At 58.6% G+C, this 22,034-nt stretch overlaps 2 protein-coding genes across 2 annotated transcripts; both read right to left on the bottom strand.

Moving 5' to 3' along the window:
• Nucleotides 1-626: 626 nt before the first annotated feature.
• On the bottom strand, nt 627-5,750 carry IQCD (IQ motif containing D). The gene is made up of 4 exons (XM_054392880.1): nt 5,058-5,750; nt 3,158-3,391; nt 1,504-1,575; nt 627-914 (listed from the first exon to the last, which is right to left on the bottom strand). Exons 1-4 carry the CDS (start codon nt 5,748-5,750, stop codon nt 627-629), a joined length of 1,287 nt encoding a protein of 428 aa, XP_054248855.1.
• Nucleotides 5,751-13,781: 8,031 nt separating this feature from the next.
• LOC128975835 (carbonic anhydrase 15-like) lies at nt 13,782-20,620 on the bottom strand. The gene is made up of 8 exons (XM_054392891.1): nt 20,554-20,620; nt 18,842-18,877; nt 16,570-16,740; nt 16,190-16,350; nt 15,382-15,474; nt 14,966-15,032; nt 14,610-14,770; nt 13,782-14,000 (listed from the first exon to the last, which is right to left on the bottom strand). Exons 1-8 carry the CDS (start codon nt 20,618-20,620, stop codon nt 13,782-13,784), a joined length of 975 nt encoding a protein of 324 aa, XP_054248866.1.
• Between the last annotated feature and the right edge of the window lie 1,414 nt (nt 20,621-22,034).

Here is a 22,034-nt window from a genome sequence, read left to right as displayed (position 1 = left end):
CCCTGGAGGCATCTCCAGTGAGCACACTTGGCTCCAAGCCTGAGCATCTGGGCTAGGCAGTTCCTTGGGTGAAAAAAGAAGGAGGCAGACTCCACCCACTGTCCTGAATGGAGTTCCTTTTGCTCTCCTGAAGCTAGCTGAGCATCTCCTCCTGTTAGAAAGAGATGACCCTGGGAGTCCTTCAGCCACAAGGACCTATACCTCTGGCACTAGCAGACCTTGAGGCAACTCTAAGGGCAAATCTTATGCTCAGAAGCAGCCAGAGAGTAAACTACTCCAACAGGAAGAGCCTAATCCCACCCCAGGTATTAATTTATTTCCATCTTTAGTAAGGACAGAGCAGGGCCCTGGCGGACAAAGTGTAAAGCAAGGAGGCTAAAGCCACAGAGACAAGAGAGGAGCCTGCACTCCTGGCTCAGGAGACATCCTCCTCCTTGCAGAGGTAGCGAAGCCAAAGCTGAAATGGTGAGACATGACTTCATGGCACCTCTCTGAGGTGCTCCCATGGTGAGAAGCAGCCTCAGCACTGGCAAATGCTCTTTCAAGTGCAGTGCTTTTGTGTGGTAGATCTCAGTCCCAGTGGGATCAGCAGCTTTACCAGGAAGAGAGAGAAGACATTTGGGACATTATTTCTCGGCCTTCTTGCCTTTGCCCTTGCCCTTGCCCTTCTTTGTCTTCTTTTTAAAGCTGAAGAGGGATCGGACTAAATATCCTCTCCAGAAGGCCTGGATGCAGGTGGCAGCAAGAGTCTTGGTGTTCAACTCCTCCAAAGCCTCGTCCTCCTTCTCCTGCTGTAGCCTGCGCTCCTCCTCAATCTGGGAATACTCCTGGAAAAGCACCACACGTTTCTCCATCAGCAGGGACAGCTGGCCCTTCTCCTCGCTGTAGGCAGCAGCAACCTCCTCGTACTCAGCCTAGCAAGACAGCAGATACTCAGTACAGCAACTCTGAAGACATTCAGCAACTCAAACCCACCCCAAATCCAGGCAGCACCATGGCTGGGAGCTGAGCTAAGCCTTTAGGGGACTCAAACAGAGATTCAAACAGGGACTCAAACAGGGCACATGAGCCCAGAGTATCCAGGGAATTCCACAAGATCATAGAATCATAGACTGCTTCCAGTTGGAACAGACCTTAAAGATCATCTAGTTCCACCCCCCTGCCATGGGCAGAGACACCTCCTTCCTCAAGGAGCTTGAACACTTCCACAGTTGCAGCTTCCACAGCTTCTCTGGACAACCTGTTCCAGTGCCTCATCACCCTTATGGGGAAGAATTTCTCCTAATGTCTCATCTCAATCCAGCTTCTTCCAGTCTGAAGCCATTCCCCCTGGGCCTGTCACTCTGTGCCTTTGCTAAAAGTCCCTCTCCATCTCTGGATGTGTAGGACTGGCCTGTCCCAGATGCAGGACCTTGCCTTGTGACTTGTTGAACCTCCTGCAGTTTGCTCTTGCATCTGCTGGACCATCACCCCATGGGACAGCAAAGGGCCTCCAAGTGATACCTGTTTTTCTGCCATGTCTGTCTTGTATTTCTGCATCCAGTTCATTATTTCCATCTCCACTCTGTGCTTCCTCTGAAACACAAACAAGAGAGGTTCCCCGCGTGTCCCTCAAGCCTGATACAGAGTAGCCTGAGTTAGTAAACAGTATAGCAGCCTTGAGCTCCAGCACCGGGGTACTTGAGCAGAGCACCTCCTCCTTGTGGCAAGCTTCCTTCAGCTGACGCTTCTCTGCTTGCCCTGGTTTGAGCATTCTCAAGGGACATTCCCTGAGGCCAGAAGGGCCTTATTTGGTTTACAGCGTGGAGCTGCAGGATTGAAAGGCAGCTGAAAGGTGCATTCTGCAGCAGGAAGTGAGCATTTGCAGTGGAATGTGGCAAGTCATCCCCAAACTGGGCCAATCACCCTAAAATTGAAGCAACAGAGAACTGCCAAACATGAAAGCAGGACAGAAAGGCCCGGGAAGATGGTGCCTTTTGCGTCAAAGAGATCTTTCTAGCTGTAAATCACTCCACCAGGGGTTGTACTGCAGTATAACCAGGTGCAGGCAGTTAACCCAAGCTGCTGTATCTGTGTCCTGAGGAACCATAAAAAGGAAGATCAGATAGAGACCATCACGAGGGCCACATTGTTTTCTGTGTGACTGATTCACCAAGGCATCCTAAGGGCCATCATGAGGTAAGACTTCAGCTATTTAGGACCACAAGGGCAACCTTGGGCCGCACAGGGGCAGAGAATATGCAGAGGACGGGGAAAGGAAACCACAGTGGCCAGAAAATCTGTCTGCCTAAGCAATAGAGAGAGCTGAGCAGCTCACCAACAAAACCTGCAGGGCTGCAGTCTCAGGAGAGCTGCTTCATAACCCCACAGCGTTAAAGGAGGGGTAAATGGGTGGGACTGGGATTTTGTCCTGTGCTCTGACTTGCATCTGATGTTTTGTGCATGCCCAGCCCTGCTGTCCCTTTGCTCTACATCATCCAACACAAGGGTGAAAGCTGCCCCAGTACTAGTGTGTGTAGTCCTGCCCATGGGAAGCCAGTGCTTTTCTGGAGTAAATAACCAACAGGAGCAAATGGAGGGGGAAAAAAACACCCACACTCTTTTTCCAGCTCTAGATTCCCTGTGGCACCAACATGCCAGGGCACAGCTCAGGGCAAAGCTGTCAATACAGCAGCCCAGGCCTGCCTGCTGCTGCTCCTTCCTCCTGCTGTGTCTGCTCAGCTCAGGGATAAATCCCATTTCTCCCTCATTCAGCTCAACTCCTTGGCTTGCATCAGCCAGGGTGGGAAGGACTCAGTTCCCCAGAGCAGCTGCCACCAGCTCTGAGAGATGGCTTCGTGTAAAGCCAGTGTGATGTTTGCTCTGCTCACTGTGTTTAACCCAGGCCTTGCCCACTGTGCTGTCACCTCTCTAGGGCATGTCACAGTGCTAGGTCAGCAGGCAGGAGGGGGACCTGTCAGCAGGCTCTCTCTCTGCTGTCGCTGCAGGGCTGCTTTCCACTGCAATCAGCAGAGCATGAGGACAGAGCAGGTACAGGCTGACAAGCACCATGTGCACGCTGCCAGGAGCTAGCAGGGCCACAGGACTGCTCACAGCACCAGACCTGACAGCACTACACAAGGGCTGAAATCCCTCCTGGACCTCTCCTCCCATTTACCTGCTTGAGATCCAGCTCTGATGCTCGATGCTCTGGGATGAAGGCACTGAGTTGTGCTCTCAGCTGCTCAATGTCCTCCTGCAGCCTGGCACACTTGGCCTGAGAGGACTGAAGCTCGTTTTCATGCTGTTTATCTCCTTCCTGCTTGATCTGCTGGATGCCAGCCTTGGAGTCTTTGGCCAGATCTTGCATGCTGGTTTTGAGGTCTTCAATCTCTTGGTCCTTCTTGTGAATCTAGATCCAAAAAGAAAGAAATACCACTGAGAAATTCTAGTGAGGCATAAGGGGTGCAGGAGAAGTAAGGCACCCCTGCAAAGGTGGAAGAGATCACAAAATCCCAGCATGGTGGGGGTTGGAAAGGACATCTGGAGATCACCCAGATCAACATCCCTGCTCCAGCAGGGCACCCACAGCAGCTTGCCCAGGACCACAATGCTCAGGGGGGGTTGGAGGCTCTCAACACAAGGAGACTCCACAACCTCTCTGGGACCCCTGCTCCAGGCCTCCAGTACCCTCACATCAAACTTTCTCCTGTTCTTCAGACAGAACATCCTGGGTTCCAGTTTGTGCCCGCTGCCCCTTGTCCTGTCTTGGGCACCACTGCCAAGAGTTTGGCCCCAGCCTCTTGCCCCTCACAGCCCCTGGAGCCCCCATGCTCCAGGCCCCTCAGCATCTTTGTAGTTTCTTCTTAGATCTGTGGACTACAAAGATGCAGAGGGGCCTGGAGCATCTGTGTGAGGAAGAAAGGTAGAACCCTGGGGCTGTTGAGCCTGGAGAAGAGCAGCCCCAGAGGGGATCTTTAGCTTAGCAAGAGCTAAAGGGACTGTGGGGGACCCAGAGCCAGGACCCATGAGGTCCTGTCTGGATTCATGAACTCCAAGGAGCAGAGGGATGGGGAAAGCAGGCCCTTGTCTCCCTTAGCACCATTCAGCACAGCAAGCACATGACAAAACCTTCCCCTCTGACCCTTCTTGCAGGAAGGAGAAAGAAAAGCATTTTCAAAAGCATAAAACAAAGGATGGCTTGTCAGGAGCCCAGGGGCTGGGCTGGCACAGCCCATAGACTGACAGAACAAGCCTGGAAAGTGCCCCTTTGCTTATTGGCGCCTCAGCTGCCTCCACTGAATCATGAAGAGTTCATATCATCAGAGATCCATAGAATGGGTTGGGTTGGAGGGGACCTTCAAGATCATCCAGTTCCAACCCCCTGCCATGGGCAGGGACACCTCCCACAGGCCCATCCAGCTCAAGGCCTCATCCAGCCTGGCCTTGAACACCTCCAGGGAGGGAACAGCCACAGCCTCCCTGGGCAACCTGTGCCAGTGTCTCCCCACTCTCACTGCAAAGAATTTCTCTTCTCCAGCCTGAACAGCCCCAGTCCACTTCCAGCAGTCTGTCATCACACACTGCTCTCAAGCAACTCGTGTTAGGGAGTTGGAGGTTACAGCAATGTTGGTTTTAAGCAAGAGTGAAGGCAAAGCAAGACATTAAAAATGGATTTTAATCAGAGCAATCTCTCCCTGGGATGACTTTTCATCATTTCATCAGCACTGACCCAAGTCTGGAGCTGGCAGCTGGCACTGCAGACCTGCCAAAGCACCATTGCAGCAGTTTGTGCCTGTCCTCCAGCTCCTCTTTAAACTCAGCCACTTGTGTCACTCAAGTTGGCCCAAAACATGCCAAATTCAAATTGGTTTTTATTTTCTTTCTTTTAGTCTAACATGCAATAATCATTTTTCATGGTATTTTATGATGAAAACAGTGCCTTTAAATTTAGGATCTGGTTTAGAAATCATTTCTGGAACTTCCTGTTTAGGAGCTAACTGCAAGGAAGGGCTGAGTTTTTAGCTTACCAGAGTTTTGATTCTGTAACTCTTTGTTGGAAAAACATTCCTACATACCTCCTTCTCTCCAGCCTGGCTCACTGCTGCCAGATCTGCCTGGAGAGCTGTGATTGCTTCAGTGCTTTCCTTTATCTGGAGGGAGATGTCTTCCATGAGCTGAATCTTTTCTTCCTCTTCCACAGGATGAGTCAGGAGTCTTTCGATCATGAAGTTCCTGAACTCCCCAAAGCCTTTAAGAAAGCCTTCAGCTGGTAACTTCCTTGCCCAAGTTTCCTGCTTCAGAGCCTGGCACAGTGAAGGGTTGGCCAGTATGAGCCTCAGGACATCTCGAACAGAACGTGAGAGACATTCCTCCAGCTGACAGAGCCAGCCCTGTTGCACCTCACTTCCCATGCTGGCCTCTTCTTCAGGGCTACCAAGCAGGTGCTCCATTTCAATGGAAAGCTTCTGGTACTGGATCAGGCAGTTTGTGATCTCAGGTCCCAGCATATCAGCAAACCTGTCCAGAGAGCCAATAATATGCGGGATCAAGCTGCTCATCTCCAGCCTGGCCATGGTCTCATCCAAGACAGTTATGATTTTGTCTGTCTCTATGCTATCAGGTTGTAAACGACACAAATCTAGCATCTTTGTGTCATCTGACACGGCTGTTTCCTTCTCTGGAGTTGCCATGCCCTTCACCAAGGGCTTTTTCATTTGCTCCACATCCTGAGATGATACTTGGAGTGCAGCTGGATCCTCTGTTGCCATGGCTTCAGTTGTGAGTTGAGTGCTTTAAAGGTCTAGGAACTCTTACACAAAGTGAGACTCGGACATCCTGCCACATACTCTTCCTTCTTGGATTTTGTCTCTAAACAGAAAAAATGTGGTGACAGCATTAGGGGAACAATGGGAATTTCAGATTACACTGGAGCTGCCCCTGGTTCTGAGCACAGGATCAGCACATGGGGTTGTACGTCAAAACTGATCTCCACCCCAGAGAGGCTATGGAAGACTTGTGGGAAAGGAGCAGAGTAATGGACACCTGACTTTGAAGAGTGGTGGGAAGAAAGCTCCCAACTCCTTCTAAGCAGCAGCTCTGCAGCCCTGGAGGTCTGTGCAGAGGAGCTTGCAGCTCCCTGGGGCCACCCTGAAGGAGGGAAGAGTTCCCACTGTGAAACGCAAACCTCCATCCCTCCACCCCTGGCGCTGCCAGAGGGATGAGGTGGGAGACAGGATCTGGGTGGCCACGGGGGCTGCGCTGACAGGGACAGGGGTGAGAAGAGGGGGCAGATGTGTGTGGGAGGCTGGGACGGAGAGGAAGTGTGGGGCTGTGGACAGCGGGGTTCCAGGGGAACTCAGGAATCCCCCGGGAAAGAGCCAGAGACTAGGGGCGGACCCCGCCGGGTGACGGGAAGGAGGCTCGAGAGCGCCCGGGATCGGAGGATCAATATGAGGTTCTGAGGAGAGATACGGGCCTGGGGTACAGCGGTCCAGGGAGGCTCTCGGAGGGTCACGAGTATCTCAGGGATCAGCTTCCGGGGGCTGTGGGTCTCGGGCTGCCTCCAGTTCCCCAGCGCATCCTGTCCCGGTCCCGATCCTGGTACCAATCCTTGCCGCACTCGCCGCTGCCAGAGTCCTGCTGTTGCTAGGCAACCCGAAGCGGGGGCGGGCCCTCCCCGTCAGCCAATGGCGATCGGCTCATTCCCACCCCCTGCGGCACCTACCTCTCAGTGTCGTCGTTCACTTGATGGGCAGTGCCGCTGTCCAATAAGATGTGCCAGAGCGGCGAGCTGCCGTGGAAGGGGCGGTTGCCATCTTGGTGGTGGAGCCAGGGAGGGGAAGGTAGGAAGGGCGAATGCGCTCTTGTGGAGACGGGAGGGTTTCGCTGTGTTCTCCTGACGGCTTCCTGAGCAGCGTGCGCTCGCAACAGCGTGCGCTCGCAGCAGCGTTCCCTCCGGGCGCCCCGCAATGCATTCCGGAGAGGCCTAAAAACAAGACAGAAAATAAACTTTATACCCGCTGAGATCAGGCCCTGCTCAGTCGCAAAGGAGCAAAAGTTAAGCAGGGGGAGTGCGTCAGTGAGTCGGTGCCCAGGAGCCCTGCGGGACCTGCCAGCTGCCCGCCGGACAGACACATAAGGGAACGGCCGCAGACCCATCCACGGCAGCTGCTGGGTGTGACGTGCGGGGCCTTTGCCGTGGGGCCAAGCTGAGGAGAGCTCACGGAAGAGTAATGCTGTACTGAGTGCCGTCTGAGGACACTGCCTCTTGACACTCCTCGGGCGGGCTGATATTACGGACATTCAGACCACGCTGCAGTATTCAAGGAGGCAGAGCCCCAAGGGGCTGCGAAACGCCAGGACGCCATCAACCGAGACACGCAGCGCCCCCTGCAGGCAGCCGCGGGCAGCGATAGAAGCAGCAGCGGGAGAGGAAAATCTCCCGGAGAGCGCTTGGGGAAGAATCACCGAACGCCAGCGTGGAGGGGTTGGAAGGGGCCTCTGGAGATCATCCAGTCCAACCCCCTGCTCCAGCAGGGCACCCACAGCAGCTTGCCCAGGAGCACAATGCCCAGGGGGTTGGAAGTTCCCCAGAGAAGAAGACCACAACGTCTCTGGGCAGCCTGCTCCAGGCCTCCAGCAGCTTGCATTAATAAATGCTGAGCCTCACTGCCCCAGGATGCTGTGGGGACCAGACACATTCAGGAGAGCCCAAAGTGCCTGTAGGACAGGGCAGCTGCAGGTCAGACCGCTGAGAGCTGGAGCAGATGCCTGCAGCAGCCTGTGTTGGGTCTTGGCTGGGTAGCACATTTCACAGCTGCCAGAGCCAGGATCTCCAGGCAGTGTTCAAACAACAGCTCAAGTGTTGCGTGGGAGCACCTGAACCAAATCCAGAAGCTTTCACTTGGTTTTAAACCAGTCCTTGTCTCACAGCATCTTCCCAGAAGGATAACCCCCAGGGTGGCCAGCACAGGTCACCCCTGAGTGACAGCCTCCAGGCTCCTCTCTAAAACTTGATGGCACTGTTTTCTTTTTGGCATTTCCTTGCTTTTCCCCTCAAGACATCTATCCCTGCATTTCAGTGCTACTCAAGCCCAGCTGAGGAAGGCAGACACCCATCTGCCCCCCAGAAAGGGACTAAGGGAGAGAGCCTGGTGGTTGGGAAAGAAACTGAACAAGCTTTAATGGAAATTGGAACAGAAAAATTAAACAGATACAAACCAATATTGGAATATAATCAAACCTCCAGGCCCTGGGGGACCTTGGTGGCCCTCTGAGGGGCTTTTCCTGGCAAAGCTGTGTTGTGCCACCCCATTTTCTTGGGGCTTGGTGCAAAGGAGATGACTTCCCCTCAGGAGGTGTGGTGGTCAGGGAGAGGGGGGGAGGTGGGAAGGAAGGACTCACAAGGACCCATGGCCATTACCAAACCAATTGTTTATGTCAGGGAGATGGAACAGGTAAGCCAGCAGCCGGCCACCCAGGTGTGCCAGCTGCAGCGATCCTGCTGCTGGGGGTGGCACAGGCCTAGCACCCGGGCTGGGCCAAGCAGCCCTCGGTACCAGACCCTTTTCCCCCTTCCCCATCTGGGTACCTGTGGTAGCTGAGCACTGAGGTTCTGCTAACCTTTCGGGTGCACTCGAGGAGCCAGCCCTTGTATGCGTTAGAGCCCGGGGCCGTGGGCGGCACTGCTGCTGCTCTCCCAGTCTCCGGCTCCGTGCTCACGGCCCGGCCGGGGCTGGCGCTGGGGAGAGGAATCAGCCCGCGGGGTGCTGCTGCTGCCGGCCCCAGAGACCCCGCGGCTCAGTCTGCCTTTGAGTGGATCCATCTGCATCGGCTCCTCGTCATCTTCAGGTTGATTCACCTGGATGTGAATCTACATCCGTTAGTTCATCCTTATCTTCATGTGGGTCCCTGTCCATGCTCCTTATGTTATGGAATCGACCAGTATGGTCTCATCCTTATCCTCAGCTGCATAGACTTCTCATTCTCAGGTGGATCCACCTGCATGGACTTCTCATCCTCAGGTGGATCCACCTGCATGGACATCTCATCCTCAGGTGGATCCACCTGCATGGACTTCTCATCCTCAGGTGGATCCACCTGCATGGACTTCTGATCTTCAAGTGGATCGAGCTGCATGGTCTCCTTATCTTCAGGTGGATCTGCCTGCATTGGTCTCACCTGATCAACAGGTGGGCTAACCTGCATGGGATCCCCCTCATCTCTTGGTGGATCCACTTGCATGGGCTCTACACCACCAGCTCCACTAGACAGGCACAGGGACAGGCCACACAGCTGCTGTCAGCTGTGGTGACCGTGCCAATGGCAGGGCACATGGTGGTAGGGGTAGCCATCCTGCAGGTGGATCTGCATCCATTGGTTCCTCCTTATCTTCAGGTGGATCTATCTGCATGGGATCCTTCTTCACAAGGATCCATCTCCAACTCTTCCTTCTTATTTTCAGGTGGATCTATGTACACAGGCTCCATTTTATCTTCAGGTGGATCTACATCCACTGGTTCCTCCTTATCTCTAGGTGGATCTACCTGCATGGGATCCTTCTTCACAAGGATTCATCTCCCTCTGACCCCCTGTATTTTCAGGTGGATCTGTCTGCATGGGCTCCACTTTATCTTCAGGTGGATCCACATCCATTGGTTCCTCATTTTCAGGAGATGCATGGAATCCTCCTCATCTTCAGGTGGATCCACCTGCATGGGATCCTCCTTCACAAGGATCCATCTCCCTCACTTCCTCCTTAATTTCAGGTAGATCCATCTGCATGCATTCCCTTTTATCTTCAAGTGGATCCACATCCATTGGTTCCTCCTTATCTTCAGGTGGATCCAGCTGCATTGGCTTCATTTTATCTTCAGGTGGACACACATCCTTTGGTTCCTCCTCATCTTCAAGTGGATCCACCTGCATGGGAGCCTCCTCATCTTCAGGTGGATCCACCTGCATGAGATCTTCCTCGTCTTTAGGTGGATCCACCTGCATGTGCTGCTTCTCATCTTGGAGTGGATCCATCTCAATGGGCTCCACACCACTCACAATGAGTTGTGTCCCAGAGGGGTAAATACTCTGGGGCTGGTGGTGTCTCTCCTGAGCTGCTGCCTCGTCCTCTGTCCCTCCTGAAACTGCTTCTTTGGTTGCCCATGCAGGGGTGGGCTATGGTTGCTGTGGGACCTCTTCCTGCCAGTGGCAGCACCCTTAGGAATGTGGAATGAGCTCAGTGAAGGTCAGGGTGATGTCTGAGCAAAGCACCAGGTATGGTTCTTCTGGCAGCTGGGGGGCCCATGGCCTTGAAGGTCCCTGCTGTGGGATGAAGTGGAGGGTTGGGGGTGCTGAGGGCCTGAGGATCACTCCCTCTGCCCCTTCCTCATGGAGGGGCATTTGAGGGATGAGATCTGAAACCTGGAAAAGACTTCTGAGGCAGGTTTCCAAACTCCTGAATAGGTTTGGACTCTCCTCACCTATTCTTTGGAGCATTTTAATGTCCAAGGGATTGTTCAGAATTGCCATGAGCCAGGTGGAGACTTTCCACCAAGCTGGGTGGCACTTGGGTCAGCCCCAATGCAGAGCTTGTGGAGCAGAAGGAGACCCTTAGCAAGGTGTGAGTGGTGCAGAGAAGCAAGGCACGGGCCAAGAGGATGAGCACTCTAAAGACGCTGTTGCTGCTGCACTTCATTAGCAGGAGGACAGGGTGCTGGTTTCTCAGGGTGGATGGTGGCAGGAGCCTAGCCAGGATCACCTTTGCCTGCTGGGAAGATGCAGGGCAGCTTTACCAATGGTCCATGTGAAACCACAGCACATTCTAAATCCCAGCAGCTCCCCGTCCAACCCCAAACCCAAGTGCTGTGTGCTGAGCACTGCCAGACTCAGCTCCCAGCCTGTCCCAGTCCTGGCCAAACAGGGAAGAGCAAGAACCTACTGCAGTGGTGGCAGCTGGTTTGAACCATTCTTGGTTCCTGAAGAACCACCTAAACTGCCTCTAGAGCTTAGCTCCAACACAACCAGAACCACCAAATGTTTGTGACTGCCAGAAACATCAAATAAACCTGACTGCAGTTCTGAGGTGGTTTGTGTTTTGTGCTTTACAAAGGCAGGGTGGGACAGCAGCATTTCTGCCTTAGAATCACTGAGCCATTAAGGTTGGAGAAGACCTTTAAGATCATGGAGTCCAACCATAACCTGGCTGCCATGGTCACTAAACTCTATCCTGCAGCTCCACAGCTGCAGCTTCTGGAACAGCTCCAGGCTTGGGGACTCCACCACCTCCCTGGGCAACCTGTGCCAACCTCTCACCAACTGTCAGGAAAGAAATTGTTCCTCATCTCCAACCTAACACTCCCCTGGCACAGCTTCAGCTCATTTCCTCTCCTCCTGTTGCTGGGGACTTGGGAGGAGAGACCAAGTCTCAGGGAGCTGTAGAGAGCAGTGAGGCCTCCCCTCAGCCTCCTCTTCTCCAGACTGAACACCCCCAGCTCCCTCAGCTGCTCCTCCAAACCCCTCCCCAGCCTCATTGCTCTCCTCTGGACACCCCGCAACCCCTCAATGTCTTTCCTGTCCTGTGGTGCCCAGAACTGATCTCAGTGCTCAAACTGTGGCCTCAGCAGTGCCCAGGGCAGGGGCACCATCACTGCCCTGCTCCTGCTGGCCACACTGGTTGTGATCCAGGCCAGGATCCTCCTCCTTCTCCAAAGCAGGTCCAAACCCCACTATGAATCCTGCTATGAATCCTGACCCCAGTCAGGACAGCCAGGGGATCAGGCCCAGCCAGCATGGGTATGTGAGGGGCAGCTCCTACCTGACCAGCCTGATCTCCTTCTGTGCCAGGGAGCCTGCCAGGTGGGTGAGGGTAAGGCTGTGATGCTGTTTAGCTGGACTCCCATAAGGCCCTTGGCACAGCTTCCAATGGCATCCTCATAACGCCCTGGTGCTTGTGGCTGAGTGGGGCACAGGGGGGCACAGACCTCCTTGCTCTCTCCAGCCCCCTGAGAGGAAGCTGCTCAGAGGTAGGCCCTGGTCTGTCCTCACAGGTAACTAACAACACGACAGAGGGAATGGCCTCAAGCTGGGCCAGGCCAGCAGGCTTAGGTGATCAAAAGCTGGGCAGAAGTCAGCAGTCTGCACCATCAACACAGAGGGAAAACTGTATCCTGGGCTGCATCCACAGCAGCAGGGCAAGGGAGGAAGAGCAGTGACAGTGACACAGGGGACACAGCGGCGCACGGGAGGACACAACAAGAGACAGGAGGACACGGGAAGACATGGAGGACAGCAGCATAGGGGACACAGGAGGACCATGAGACGACACAGGGGGACACAGGTGGCAGTGGGATCAGGGGACACGGGAGGACAGCGGCGACATGGGTGACAGTGGCAGAGGAGACGCGCGGGTCCGAGTGTCCGCAGCCGGGACGCTGTCGCCCCCTGGCGGCCGCCGCTGCTCCCTGCCGGCCCGCGCGGCGCCTGGGCCGCGGGCGTGCGCTGCAGGGGGACCCGGGAGAGGACACGGGGAGGGAACACGAGGAGGGGACACGGGAAGAGAACACGGGGAGGACAAGGTCCCAGGGCTGCCGGCGCTCCCGGGCCAGGGCTGTTACCCGCAATAATGGGCTCCGTACCAGCCGGTCAGCCCCCGTGCCCCGGGCAAGGCTGCCACTTCCAGCCGAGGCCGCTGAGGTGCTGAGTTGGGTGCTGGCTCCCACCAGCGCACCCCCGGGGTGCCCCCAGCAGCACCCAGGGCACCGGCACCGGCCCCAGCTCTGCCCTGCCCTGCTCCGAGAACCCAGAGCTGAGATCTAGGGGTTATGGAGCCCCAGCATTCGCAGGGGCCTGAAAGCTCCCTGTCAGGGGGGCCACGGGGCCTTCAGCTGAGCCTCTTCCATACTGTGGGCTTCACAGGGAGCCTGAGCCCCGTGCCACAGCCAGCCCTTGGACTTGGGGCCAGGCTGGAGCCCTGCACTGGCAGTGGGCTCCAGAAATGCTGAAAACCTCAACCAGCTCTGCTCCCAGGTAATGACCTGGGGGAGCTCTGACAGCCATAATTCAGGAGCCAGGAACATGCCTGGAGCTCAGCACGTTAATTAGAAACCACTTCAATTCCCCTGGCACTGCTTCTGCCCCTGCCCTGCTGGGCAGCGCAGGAGAAGCAGTGGCAGCTGCAGTGATTTCTGCCAGCCTGAAATTCGTTCCACGGCAAGAGCCATCGGCTCCTGCAAGCCGCCCCAGGACACTGAGGGGCGCTGTGACCCTGGCAGCAGGACTGTCCCTCTATCAGCCAGCCCCTGGACAGCAGCAGGGCAATGCCTGCAAGCACAGGGACTGCCAGGAAACTAAGCCATGTTGCAGAGCCCGGGGCATCCATTGCACAGCAGAGGGGTCTCATGTCCACCTGCATAGGCATGCCCCGGGCCAGTACCCGTGAGTGCCACCCAGACACCATCCCACATCCCCACGCCACACACCCTGCCCCAGCAATGCCAAAGGGAAACAGAATCAGAGGCAGCGACCCACAGCCACCCGCTAGGACCTCAGCTTTATTGCCGCCCTTCCAGCATTCCGTCCTGATGGCTCCCACCGCTGGCTACTGGAGCAGCACAGGGAGGCTGCAGGCTTGCAAAGACTCAGCCCTGCACAGAGCCAGGTTTGCAAAACCTTCACCCAGCTGAGGTCCCGAGGTGCTTTTTTACCTTTTCTTCCCCCATTTCCCATGCACCAGGTGTGTCGCCTCCCCACCGTCAGCACAGCAGGGCAGCGCTTACGTGGAGGCTGTTGAGAGGCTGGAGCAGAGCCTATGGGTGTGGTGAGAAGGGGTCAAGCAGGGCCAGGAGGAGCAGGGGGAAGAGGAGCTGGCAGCAGTCGCGGCTCGGGGGTCCGCCGCTGGCCGTGGCTGCCCGGGAGGCGAAGACCTTCCTGCCGCCGAGGGGCTGCGGTGGGCGGAAGTTGTTGGTCATTGTCAGGAGCCGGGGGCCGTCGGCCGGGAAGTGCAGGGTGCTGACGAACGCCCGCAGCTAGGCAGGGGGAGAGGCAGGGGTGGGCAGCCGCTTCGCCAGGCACCCTGAGCTCCCCACCCGCTTGCGAGTCCCCTTCCGTGCTGCCCCACGCGGCACAGAACCCCGCAACGCGACCCAGTGCCAGGTGGTTGTCCCCTCACTGCCCCTCGCCGCTCTCCTGAACCCAGACCCAGAGGGTGAGCGCTGAAGCAGGGTCCTGCCAGGATCAGCTTTGGAGTCTGAGAGGAGTTAATCGGCTGCCACTGCCTGTGCCCAGCACTTACAGAGCAGCTGGCCCATGACACCCTCAAGGAAATACATCTGCTAAGATGCTTGGGCAGCAGAGGAGAACTCCGTCCATACATCCACCCACCTCCTGGGAGCCTCTTATGAGCTCCACTGTGTTCACTTCCATTTCCCTTCATCAATAGCAGGGCTGGGCAGCACAGCACTACGGGATTGCTCCCCACTGACAGGTGGCCACAGCTCCATTAACGGCCAGGTGTGCCAGGAGCACAGGGAGAACCTTCCCCGCTTCAGGGCCAGGTGAAGCACGAGCAGAGGGGCTGCTGTTTGGCCACCCAGGGGGTGCAGCCCTTAGGATGCTTGGGGCTGTGCACGCAGTACCTGCTCCCGTCCGATCTCCACCGGCTCCTCGAAGATGGTCCAGATGACAGCCTGGCTGCAGTCGGGGGTGGTGAGGGACCCCTGGTAGCGGTAGTACCCGGAGAGCTGGCTGGGCAGCAGGGTGTGCAGGCGGAAGGTGGAGGCCAAATCCACGGACTGCCCTGCAGGGTGGGACGGGAGCATTCAGCCAGAGACGCCGAGCGGATGGCAGGGCCGCCCCCGTCAGTTTCCCTGCAGTCCGACGGCCCCACAGGCTAGCAGATCCCCCTCAGCCCACCCTGTCGGGCCGCATCCCTTCCCTCCCACACCAAGGTCTCTACCCTGTCTGTCCCTGCCTCGGTGAGGAGGTGACTCACCAGCGTTGGAGACGTTCCTCAGCCCCGCCACGATGGTGTTGTAATTGGCATTAGGGGCTTCAGAGACCTGCAGGGGGTGAGAGTAAGCAGCTGGAACAGAGTCGAACAGGGGCATCTTGCACCTCTGAGCATCCGCCGGCAGAGCTGGCCCCAGCTCCATGTTGCTGCAGGGCAGTGGTGGGGATGGGTAAGCTCCCTGCCAGGACCCCCTTACATGAAGCAAGTGATGGAGTCGTGGCGCCTTTCACTGCTGAGGCTCCTCAGCACCTTCCGGCACTGACCCAATCTCTCCACCCTGCCTCCCTCCCCTGGGGTGGCCATATGGACCCTCTCCAAGCTGCACCATGAGCACCCTGTTCCCTGCAAAGGAAGGGAGGGTTCCCATCCATAGGCAGCACGAGCCCTCACAGACCCACCTGGAAGAAGCAGCCCAGGACAGCCAGCCCGTTGGCATGCCCTTTGGCCTCTGCCAGCGTCTGGTACTTGACATTCACGTGGACGATGTGCAGCTGTGGAAAGCACAAGAGGGGCCAAGCATCGGCAGTTGTCTCTGACCGACCCCTTAGCAGTGAGATGCATGCCCATGGCTCTCCCTGTCCAGCCTGGGGACATGCAGCCAGACATTGAGCCAAGGACTTCCCAGGAAAACCCTCTCAGTGCCATGGGTGCTGCCACAGGGCGGCCGCTGGGAAGATCGAAGCCTCCCAGTGAAGCAGGCGCCTTTGGAAGGGGCTGGGCAAAGGGGGGCAGTGGTGCCGGGGCGCCTGCCAGCCGCAGTACATCAGTTCTGCTCTCCACTGGCAGGTCATTAATATTTGAGAGGCTCGGAGCCTCTCTCACCCAGAAGGCTCCCGAGGCGCTCGGCACAGCAGGCTCCACGCGCTCTTGCTCGCATTCGCCGGTTCCGCCGGCGGCCCCGGCGGGGCGTAGAGCCTTCAAGGCCCCGCTGAGTGCCTCCGACGAGGCAGCTTGACCCACGCACAGAGCAGAACAACCTTGAGCCTCCTGTCAGTCACTGTTTGAGCACGTGGCTGCCCCGAGCAACGGCTGGCTGCGTCCCACCGTCAGCAGCAGGCTGCGGTGACCGGGAGCACGGTGGAGCTCGCCGGCGCAGCACCGGAGCTCGGGCAGCCTGCTGCAGGGGACACAACAGGACCACACCTTCCCATCTCACCGAGGACCCGGGAAACCCCGGGAGCAAAGCGGGTGCTTTCTCTCACCTACCTCCATGGGGAGTTGGTGTCCATCCAGAGTGTGCTCAGAGCCGTTCCCGACTGGGCTGCCCCAGTGGAAATGGAGCTGCAGCGCTCGGTACCTGCCGGGGAGGCCCCCGCCGCTGACGGTGATGCGCTCCGAGGCCAACTCACTCACTAGGCTTAGCATCACTGCAGGGCAGTGGGACAGGGTGAGGAAGAGGCCTTGCACACTGCCCTTGCACACCTGGGCTCATCCTCCCCAGGCTTCACCCCAGCGTTAGCACAAACCCACGGGGTGGGTGCAGCTGGAGGGCAGAGAAGACCCAGGGACGGCGGCAGAGCTGAGCCCCAGCCGGGGCAGTGTCTGAGGAGTCAAGCCATGGGTGAGTGCCCAGCCACAGCACACACCTGTGTGCCCATCGTTTGTCAGCCTCCACTTGCCAGGGGGTGCCAGGTCATAGCCCTCAAAGAGGATGTCCCCCAGGCCACTGTCCCGCTGCAGCCAGTGCCGGTCGATGTTCACCGGGGACTGCTTCTCACCACCACACGCAGCTTGGAGCTCCTTCCAGTGGCTGGGGCCTGCAGAGGAGGAGCAGGGGCACTGCTCTTAACCACCAAGCTGCTTGCCACCCCTTGGCAGGGGGCCATGAGGCCATCTTGAATGTAGCTGTGTCCCCTGCCAGTCCTGCTGTCCCAGTCATGCTGGCCTGCATCTGTGCCCTCCTGCCCAGCCAGCCTTGCTCTCTGGTGATGAGTGGGGGCTTACTACAGCTTCAGCTCTAGCTCAGCAGGATTCTCTGGTGGGGGTGGGGGCTATATTTAGCCCAGCAGCAGGCTTTTCTCCCAGCCCCTTCTGCCCAGCAGCCCCCACTGAGGGGCTGTACTGGCCACCATCCCATGCCACAGCCCCTGGACTGGGGTTCCTGCCAGGACTGGGCTGGGGGTTGCTCTACACAGAGGGAACAAACCACCCCTGCAGGGGAAGGACAGAGTGCAGCCACCAAGAAGGGGGCAGAGGGCTTGGAGCCCTTTCAGAAACCACGAGGTTTGGGGTTATCCCATTTCAGCCTCGCCAGGCTGGTTTTATCCAGTGGTGGCAGGTGGCAGCACATCCTGGGGCAAATGCCACGTGGGGTTCTGCATGACAACAGGATGCCCATCCTCGGGTGGGGCATCACTGTGGCAGGAGCTAGGACAGAGCAGCACTGGCAGCCAGCAGGACCCACGGCAGATCCACAGCGCTGCCTGGGGGTGGTGAGCAGAGCCCTGCGGCTGCCACCATGGCCAGACCACACACCTCACACATGCATCACCCTGGCATCATCTCCTCTTGCAGAATGCATCGTGGTCCACAGCTGTGGGCTGCAGCCTGCCACCCTGCTGGTCACTGCTCCAGTGTGGCTGTAGTGATACCCAACCCTTCACCCAGCAACCACAGGGCAGCCCAGGCTGCAGGTGCCAGGGTGGAGGTGTTCGCACTGGGCACTGCCAGTGGCTGTGCTGCGGTTCCAGTCAGGGAACGGGAGGTCTCCTGACGTCTCCAGCCCTGGCCACCCTGGGCACCGCCAGTCCCAGGGGAGCACAGGGCATCCCTGCATGGACACTCCTGGCTCTGCTCTGGCACAGGAGATGGCTGGGCAGCCTTTGTCTGACCCCCACACCAGTACTCTCTGTATCTCCTGCGATGAGGGGCTGGAGGGGCTGTGCCCCCAGCAGCACCCCATGGGTCAGCTCTCACGTTTTCTTCTCTTCCTCTTGGGCAGCCAAACCCACAGACTGCTCACCACTTCCTACCCTTCCGTGCGCAGCCTCGTCTCCTTCTCTTCTCCTCTCAGAACTCCAGGCAGCTTTTTGCCTGGGAAATCTGGGAATTGCCAGCCTGTCCCACCAGCTCCCTGGTATGGTGCCGCTGGGTGACCCCAGCAATTATTCGGTGCCTTCATTAAAGAACCATCGCCCGGGGCACTGCTGTGAGCACACGGCCGGCTCGGCGCTGCCCGGAGCCGCTTCCCACCGGCCCTGCTCCGCTGCTGAAGGCTGCCCTCGCCGCCGGGCCGCTGACGTTAACTCGCTGGGATCGCCCAGCGCTGCTCCAGCACGGAGGAGTGGAGCACAGCTTGCCAACCACGGCCTGTGTGCCATGGCATCTGGGAACGGGGCATGTAAACCCAAGAGCTATAAACCAGCTGGCCCGTGACGGCTGATTAAATGCTCGTTGATCCTTAATTAACCTTTTACAAGCCATTTACATGCTTCAAGACAAAGTGCCCCCAGCCATGCTTCCCTTCCCCTTTTGCCTGCCCAAATGGAGCTGTCCCTCCTGTGCCCCACGGCCTCCTCGGAGCCTGTGCCTGGCTGGGGTTGCTAACGGCACATTTCATTTGCTCCAGGTGAAAAGAGGGGGACAGGGCAGGGGGACAGGGCTGCGCCTGGGCCTGGCTGGGGCGGGGAGCCAGGGCTGAAGCTCTCCAAGGGGCTCAGGCGCTTGTGCCCAGCCTGGAAGCGAGGCTCAGCCAACTATTCCCACCTTGGGGTGGTGCAGGTGAATTCACTCTTCACTGAGCCACTGCAGCCCTGCTGATGCTGCTGAGGATCACCCCTCAGCTGGGCACCGTGGGGTGGCACAGGGGTGGAGCCCCTCACAGCCCGACGCCCAAGGCCCACACCAGGCACCACTCACCGCAGCTGGGGTCCTGCGAGTCGTAACACCACTGCCCTGCGGGAGAGAGGAGAGCTCAGCACAGCTGATGGAGACGGGCACACACCCGTCCCCCAAACCCACCCCCGGCAGCCAGGGCACCCCTGAACACAGCCAGGGGTCCTGCCAGCACTCATATTCATGCCAGTTATTCTTGGCACTGGTGTTCTCGCACTCTCCCTGCCTCCCCCGGCCGCTCAGCAAGGAAACCTCCCTCAGCACCGCTGCCAGGCAGCCCAACCTCGCTGCTCGTCGGGGTCCTTCCCTGGATGCTGCAGGGCCACCCCTGCCTCCTAATCATCCTGGGCAGCCACGGCAGCTCCTCACACCACACCAGATGCCCTACCCTCCGCCAGCCCCGGCTGAGCAGTGAGCTAAGGCAGGGGGAGGCTGCTGCAGCCCTCCCCGGTGCCTCTCACGGCTCCCCGCAGGTGGGCTGGCAGTAGCAGGCGGCTGCTGGGGATGCAGCAGGCAGGGCTGGCAGTGGGCAGTGCCCACGTTGTGGGGACGACACTCACCCTATCACTCAGAGCCACCTCAGCTGAAGCTGCTGAGCTCCCAGCAGCACTGCTGCCTGCACTTAGGTGGCTGTGGGGACTCTGTGCATGATGTCTGGTGCCAGTGCAGCAGGTGCAGGCATGCTGAGAGGATGCTGAGGGGATGCCAAGGAAACCAGAGCCCCACTGCTGCTGTCTGCACATCCACCCAGGACCATCAGCTCTGTGATGGGAGCCAGGGGAACACATCCCTTCCCTCCTCAGCTCCCTGGACTGCTCCTGCCAGGAGGCACAGAGCAGCTCAGCGCTGGCCAGGGCCAGCCTACACAAGTGGTCTCCACGGATGGCCAAGGGGCTGTGCCAGCAGACTGGCTGCAGGCAAGCTGAGCCCTGCTCTCGTGCCAGCCACCCAGACTGGCAGGACTCAGGCAGCCCAGCCTGCCTCCACCTGTGCTACTCGTGGCCCCAGCCTGCAGCACCACTTCCAAATCCTCATTATGGTGGCATAGGAGACACCAGCCCCAGAAGAGAACTGGGAGCAGGATGGTGCAGGACTCAGAGAGTCCCCGGGTCAAGGACCTCAGGACTCAGAGGGTTTCCCAGTCAGGGACCTCAGGCTCTCCTCCCGGTCCAGGGGGAAGCCTGGCTCCTGGACCTACCTTGGATCTACCCTCACCACCCCTCACCTGACCTCAAGCATCCTCTGGCAGGAGCCAGTTAGTGCCTGCTGCTGCCAGCCTGGCACAAACGCAAGTGAGCTCCCCAGTGCCTAGGTCCCAGCACAGTGACATTTCATCCCCAGTAGGGCAGGTGGGCTGAAGCCCACAACCCAAACTCCTCAAGGGGATTCTGGCCCAGACCTCTCCTGCTAGCATAGATCGTCCTGGGCAGCCTGGGATCCCCTGAGCCTGGCAGCACAGGGGGACGTCAACTAGTGGGGAGGAGGGTGGTGGGAGGACAGGAGTCCGTTCCTAAGCCAGACCAGGTCCCCCTGTTCCTACTTCCAGCATGCCAGCCCTGCATCAACCCAACGACACAAAGGGAATAAATGGGACTGACACGAAGGGAATGAATGGGACTGGCACAGGCACACCCCAGCTCCACGACCCCCTGTCCTCTTGCCACCATCCCCTCCAGCCACCCCAGCCAACCCAGGAATATGTGCAAATGGAGCATCTCATCATCATCTCATCTCACCTGCTGTGGCCGCTCGCACGACGAGAGGCAAAATCAGGAAAGTTAACCCCAGTCCCTGTGTCCCCATGCTGGCGGCAGGCTGGAGAGCAGCGGGCGGGGGCCCCCTGGCCTCCTCCGCAGTGCACTCGGGCAGGCGGCAGGGCTGGGGCGGGAGGCAGTGCTTCCAGCCCGGAGAAATCTTCCGCTCCAGCCTGTGCTTTGCTGTTAAATATTCATCACAAGGGCTGAGTTTTAACTCCTCGGATGCTAGGAGGGAGGGGGGGGGAGGGGGGGGATAAGGGGGAGCGGTCCGGCCCCCAGCCAGCCCCTCTGTGCAGTGCCAAGCCCCTGCGCGATGCCAGCCCAAGGGCAGGAGGCAGGGACAAAGCAAGAAAAGGCAGGGGAGCAGAGGGCTGGCGGTAGCCTAGGAGTGTAGTGCACTGCTGGCCTGCTGCCCTCCGAGGGGTGAGGGGGTGGCCCCCCAGTGCTATCCTGTTCTCCATCCCCAAAGCAAGGGGTTGGCAGCATCCTCACTGTGTGCCACCATGCCCACCCCAGTGGTGCTCACTCTTTGCAGGTATAGCCTGTGGGTCAGCCTTCCCCCACTCCAGCTTTGGCGGCTCCGAGCCAGCAGCAGGTCCTGCAGCACCCGTGCTGAGGCTGGTGGCTCCCATCAAGGACCAAGGGCAGGGCCGTACCATGGGGATCCGTGGGCCAAATCCGGCTCATCAGTGCAAACAGAAGCCCCTCCCCAGGCAAAGCCCAGCAGCCCTCCAGCACCCTTAGGGCACAGGTAGCCCCCTGGCCACCCAGGAGCAGCACACTGGTGGGGCAAGACTCGGCTCTTTCCCTGGCACAAGGTCTTACCACACCATTTCAGTTCAGGGGGGCAGTGCCAGAGCAGGAGCCTCAGCACCCACCTGGGCATCCCGGGAGCCTGGCACTGGCATCCTGCGCTGGCGAACGCAGGCGTTCAGCTCCTCCCCGCGAAGGCAGCGCAGGCTGTCCCCATTGCACCTGGCCGGGCAGGGCACACAGGAGCCAGCACGGTGCCCGCGCAGCTCTGCGCTCCCAGCAGGCAGGTGGGCAGGGGGTGAGAAGACAGGAGCGAGGTGTTGGCACATACTCCTGAAATATCACTGCCGACTTCAGGCTGCAAGAGGCCACGGAGCCCACAGCCTGCAGCCCCTTTCGGCCCTGGCCGGGAGCGATGCCGAGGCGCTGTCAGGATGAGCAAAGCGGCAGCAGCGCAAGGGCAGCGCGAAGGAGCCTCCCGCTGCCAGCTTGGCCAGGGCCAGGCTCCGGCTCAGCAGAGCCACTTGGCTGCCGTGTGCGACAGAGGACAGCACACCCAGCGGGGCTCGTCCTCAGCGGGGGCTCTTCGGGACACCCTTACGCCCCCCGGGCAGCGCCAGCGCCGGGCAGGTGCCGCATGTTTGGGCGACAGCGCAGGGCTCCCCCAGGCTGCTCTGGCTCTGCGCCACGGCTGCCACTTGGCCCCT

This window comes from Indicator indicator, chromosome 26 (genome assembly GCF_027791375.1).
Source record: "Indicator indicator isolate 239-I01 chromosome 26, UM_Iind_1.1, whole genome shotgun sequence".
Lineage (NCBI taxonomy): Eukaryota > Metazoa > Chordata > Aves > Piciformes > Indicatoridae > Indicator > Indicator indicator.
The sequence above is the reverse complement of the archived record's forward strand: the minus strand, read 5'-3'. Positions and strand labels throughout refer to the sequence as shown.

Coding starts and splice junctions, on each gene's coding strand:
- IQCD (XM_054392880.1), bottom strand. CDS start 5,750: ATGGCAACAGAGGATCCAGCTGCACTCCAAGTATCATCTCAGGATGTG. Junction 1,576..3,157: donor CAGAGCTGGATCTCAAGCAG/GTAAATGGGAGG, acceptor TTTGTGTTTCAG/AGGAAGCACAGAGTGGAGAT. Junction 915..1,503: donor CAGACATGGCAGAAAAACAG/GTATCACTTGGA, acceptor CTGTCTTGCTAG/GCTGAGTACGAGGAGGTTGC.
- LOC128975835 (XM_054392891.1), bottom strand. CDS start 20,620: ATGGGGACACAGGGACTGGGGTTAACTTTCCTGATTTTGCCTCTCGTC. Junction 16,741..18,841: donor CTCGCAGGACCCCAGCTGCG/GTGAGTGGTGCC, acceptor CCTCCTCTGCAG/GCCCCAGCCACTGGAAGGAG. Junction 14,771..14,965: donor GAGGAACGTCTCCAACGCTG/GTGAGTCACCTC, acceptor CCCACCCTGCAG/GGCAGTCCGTGGATTTGGCC.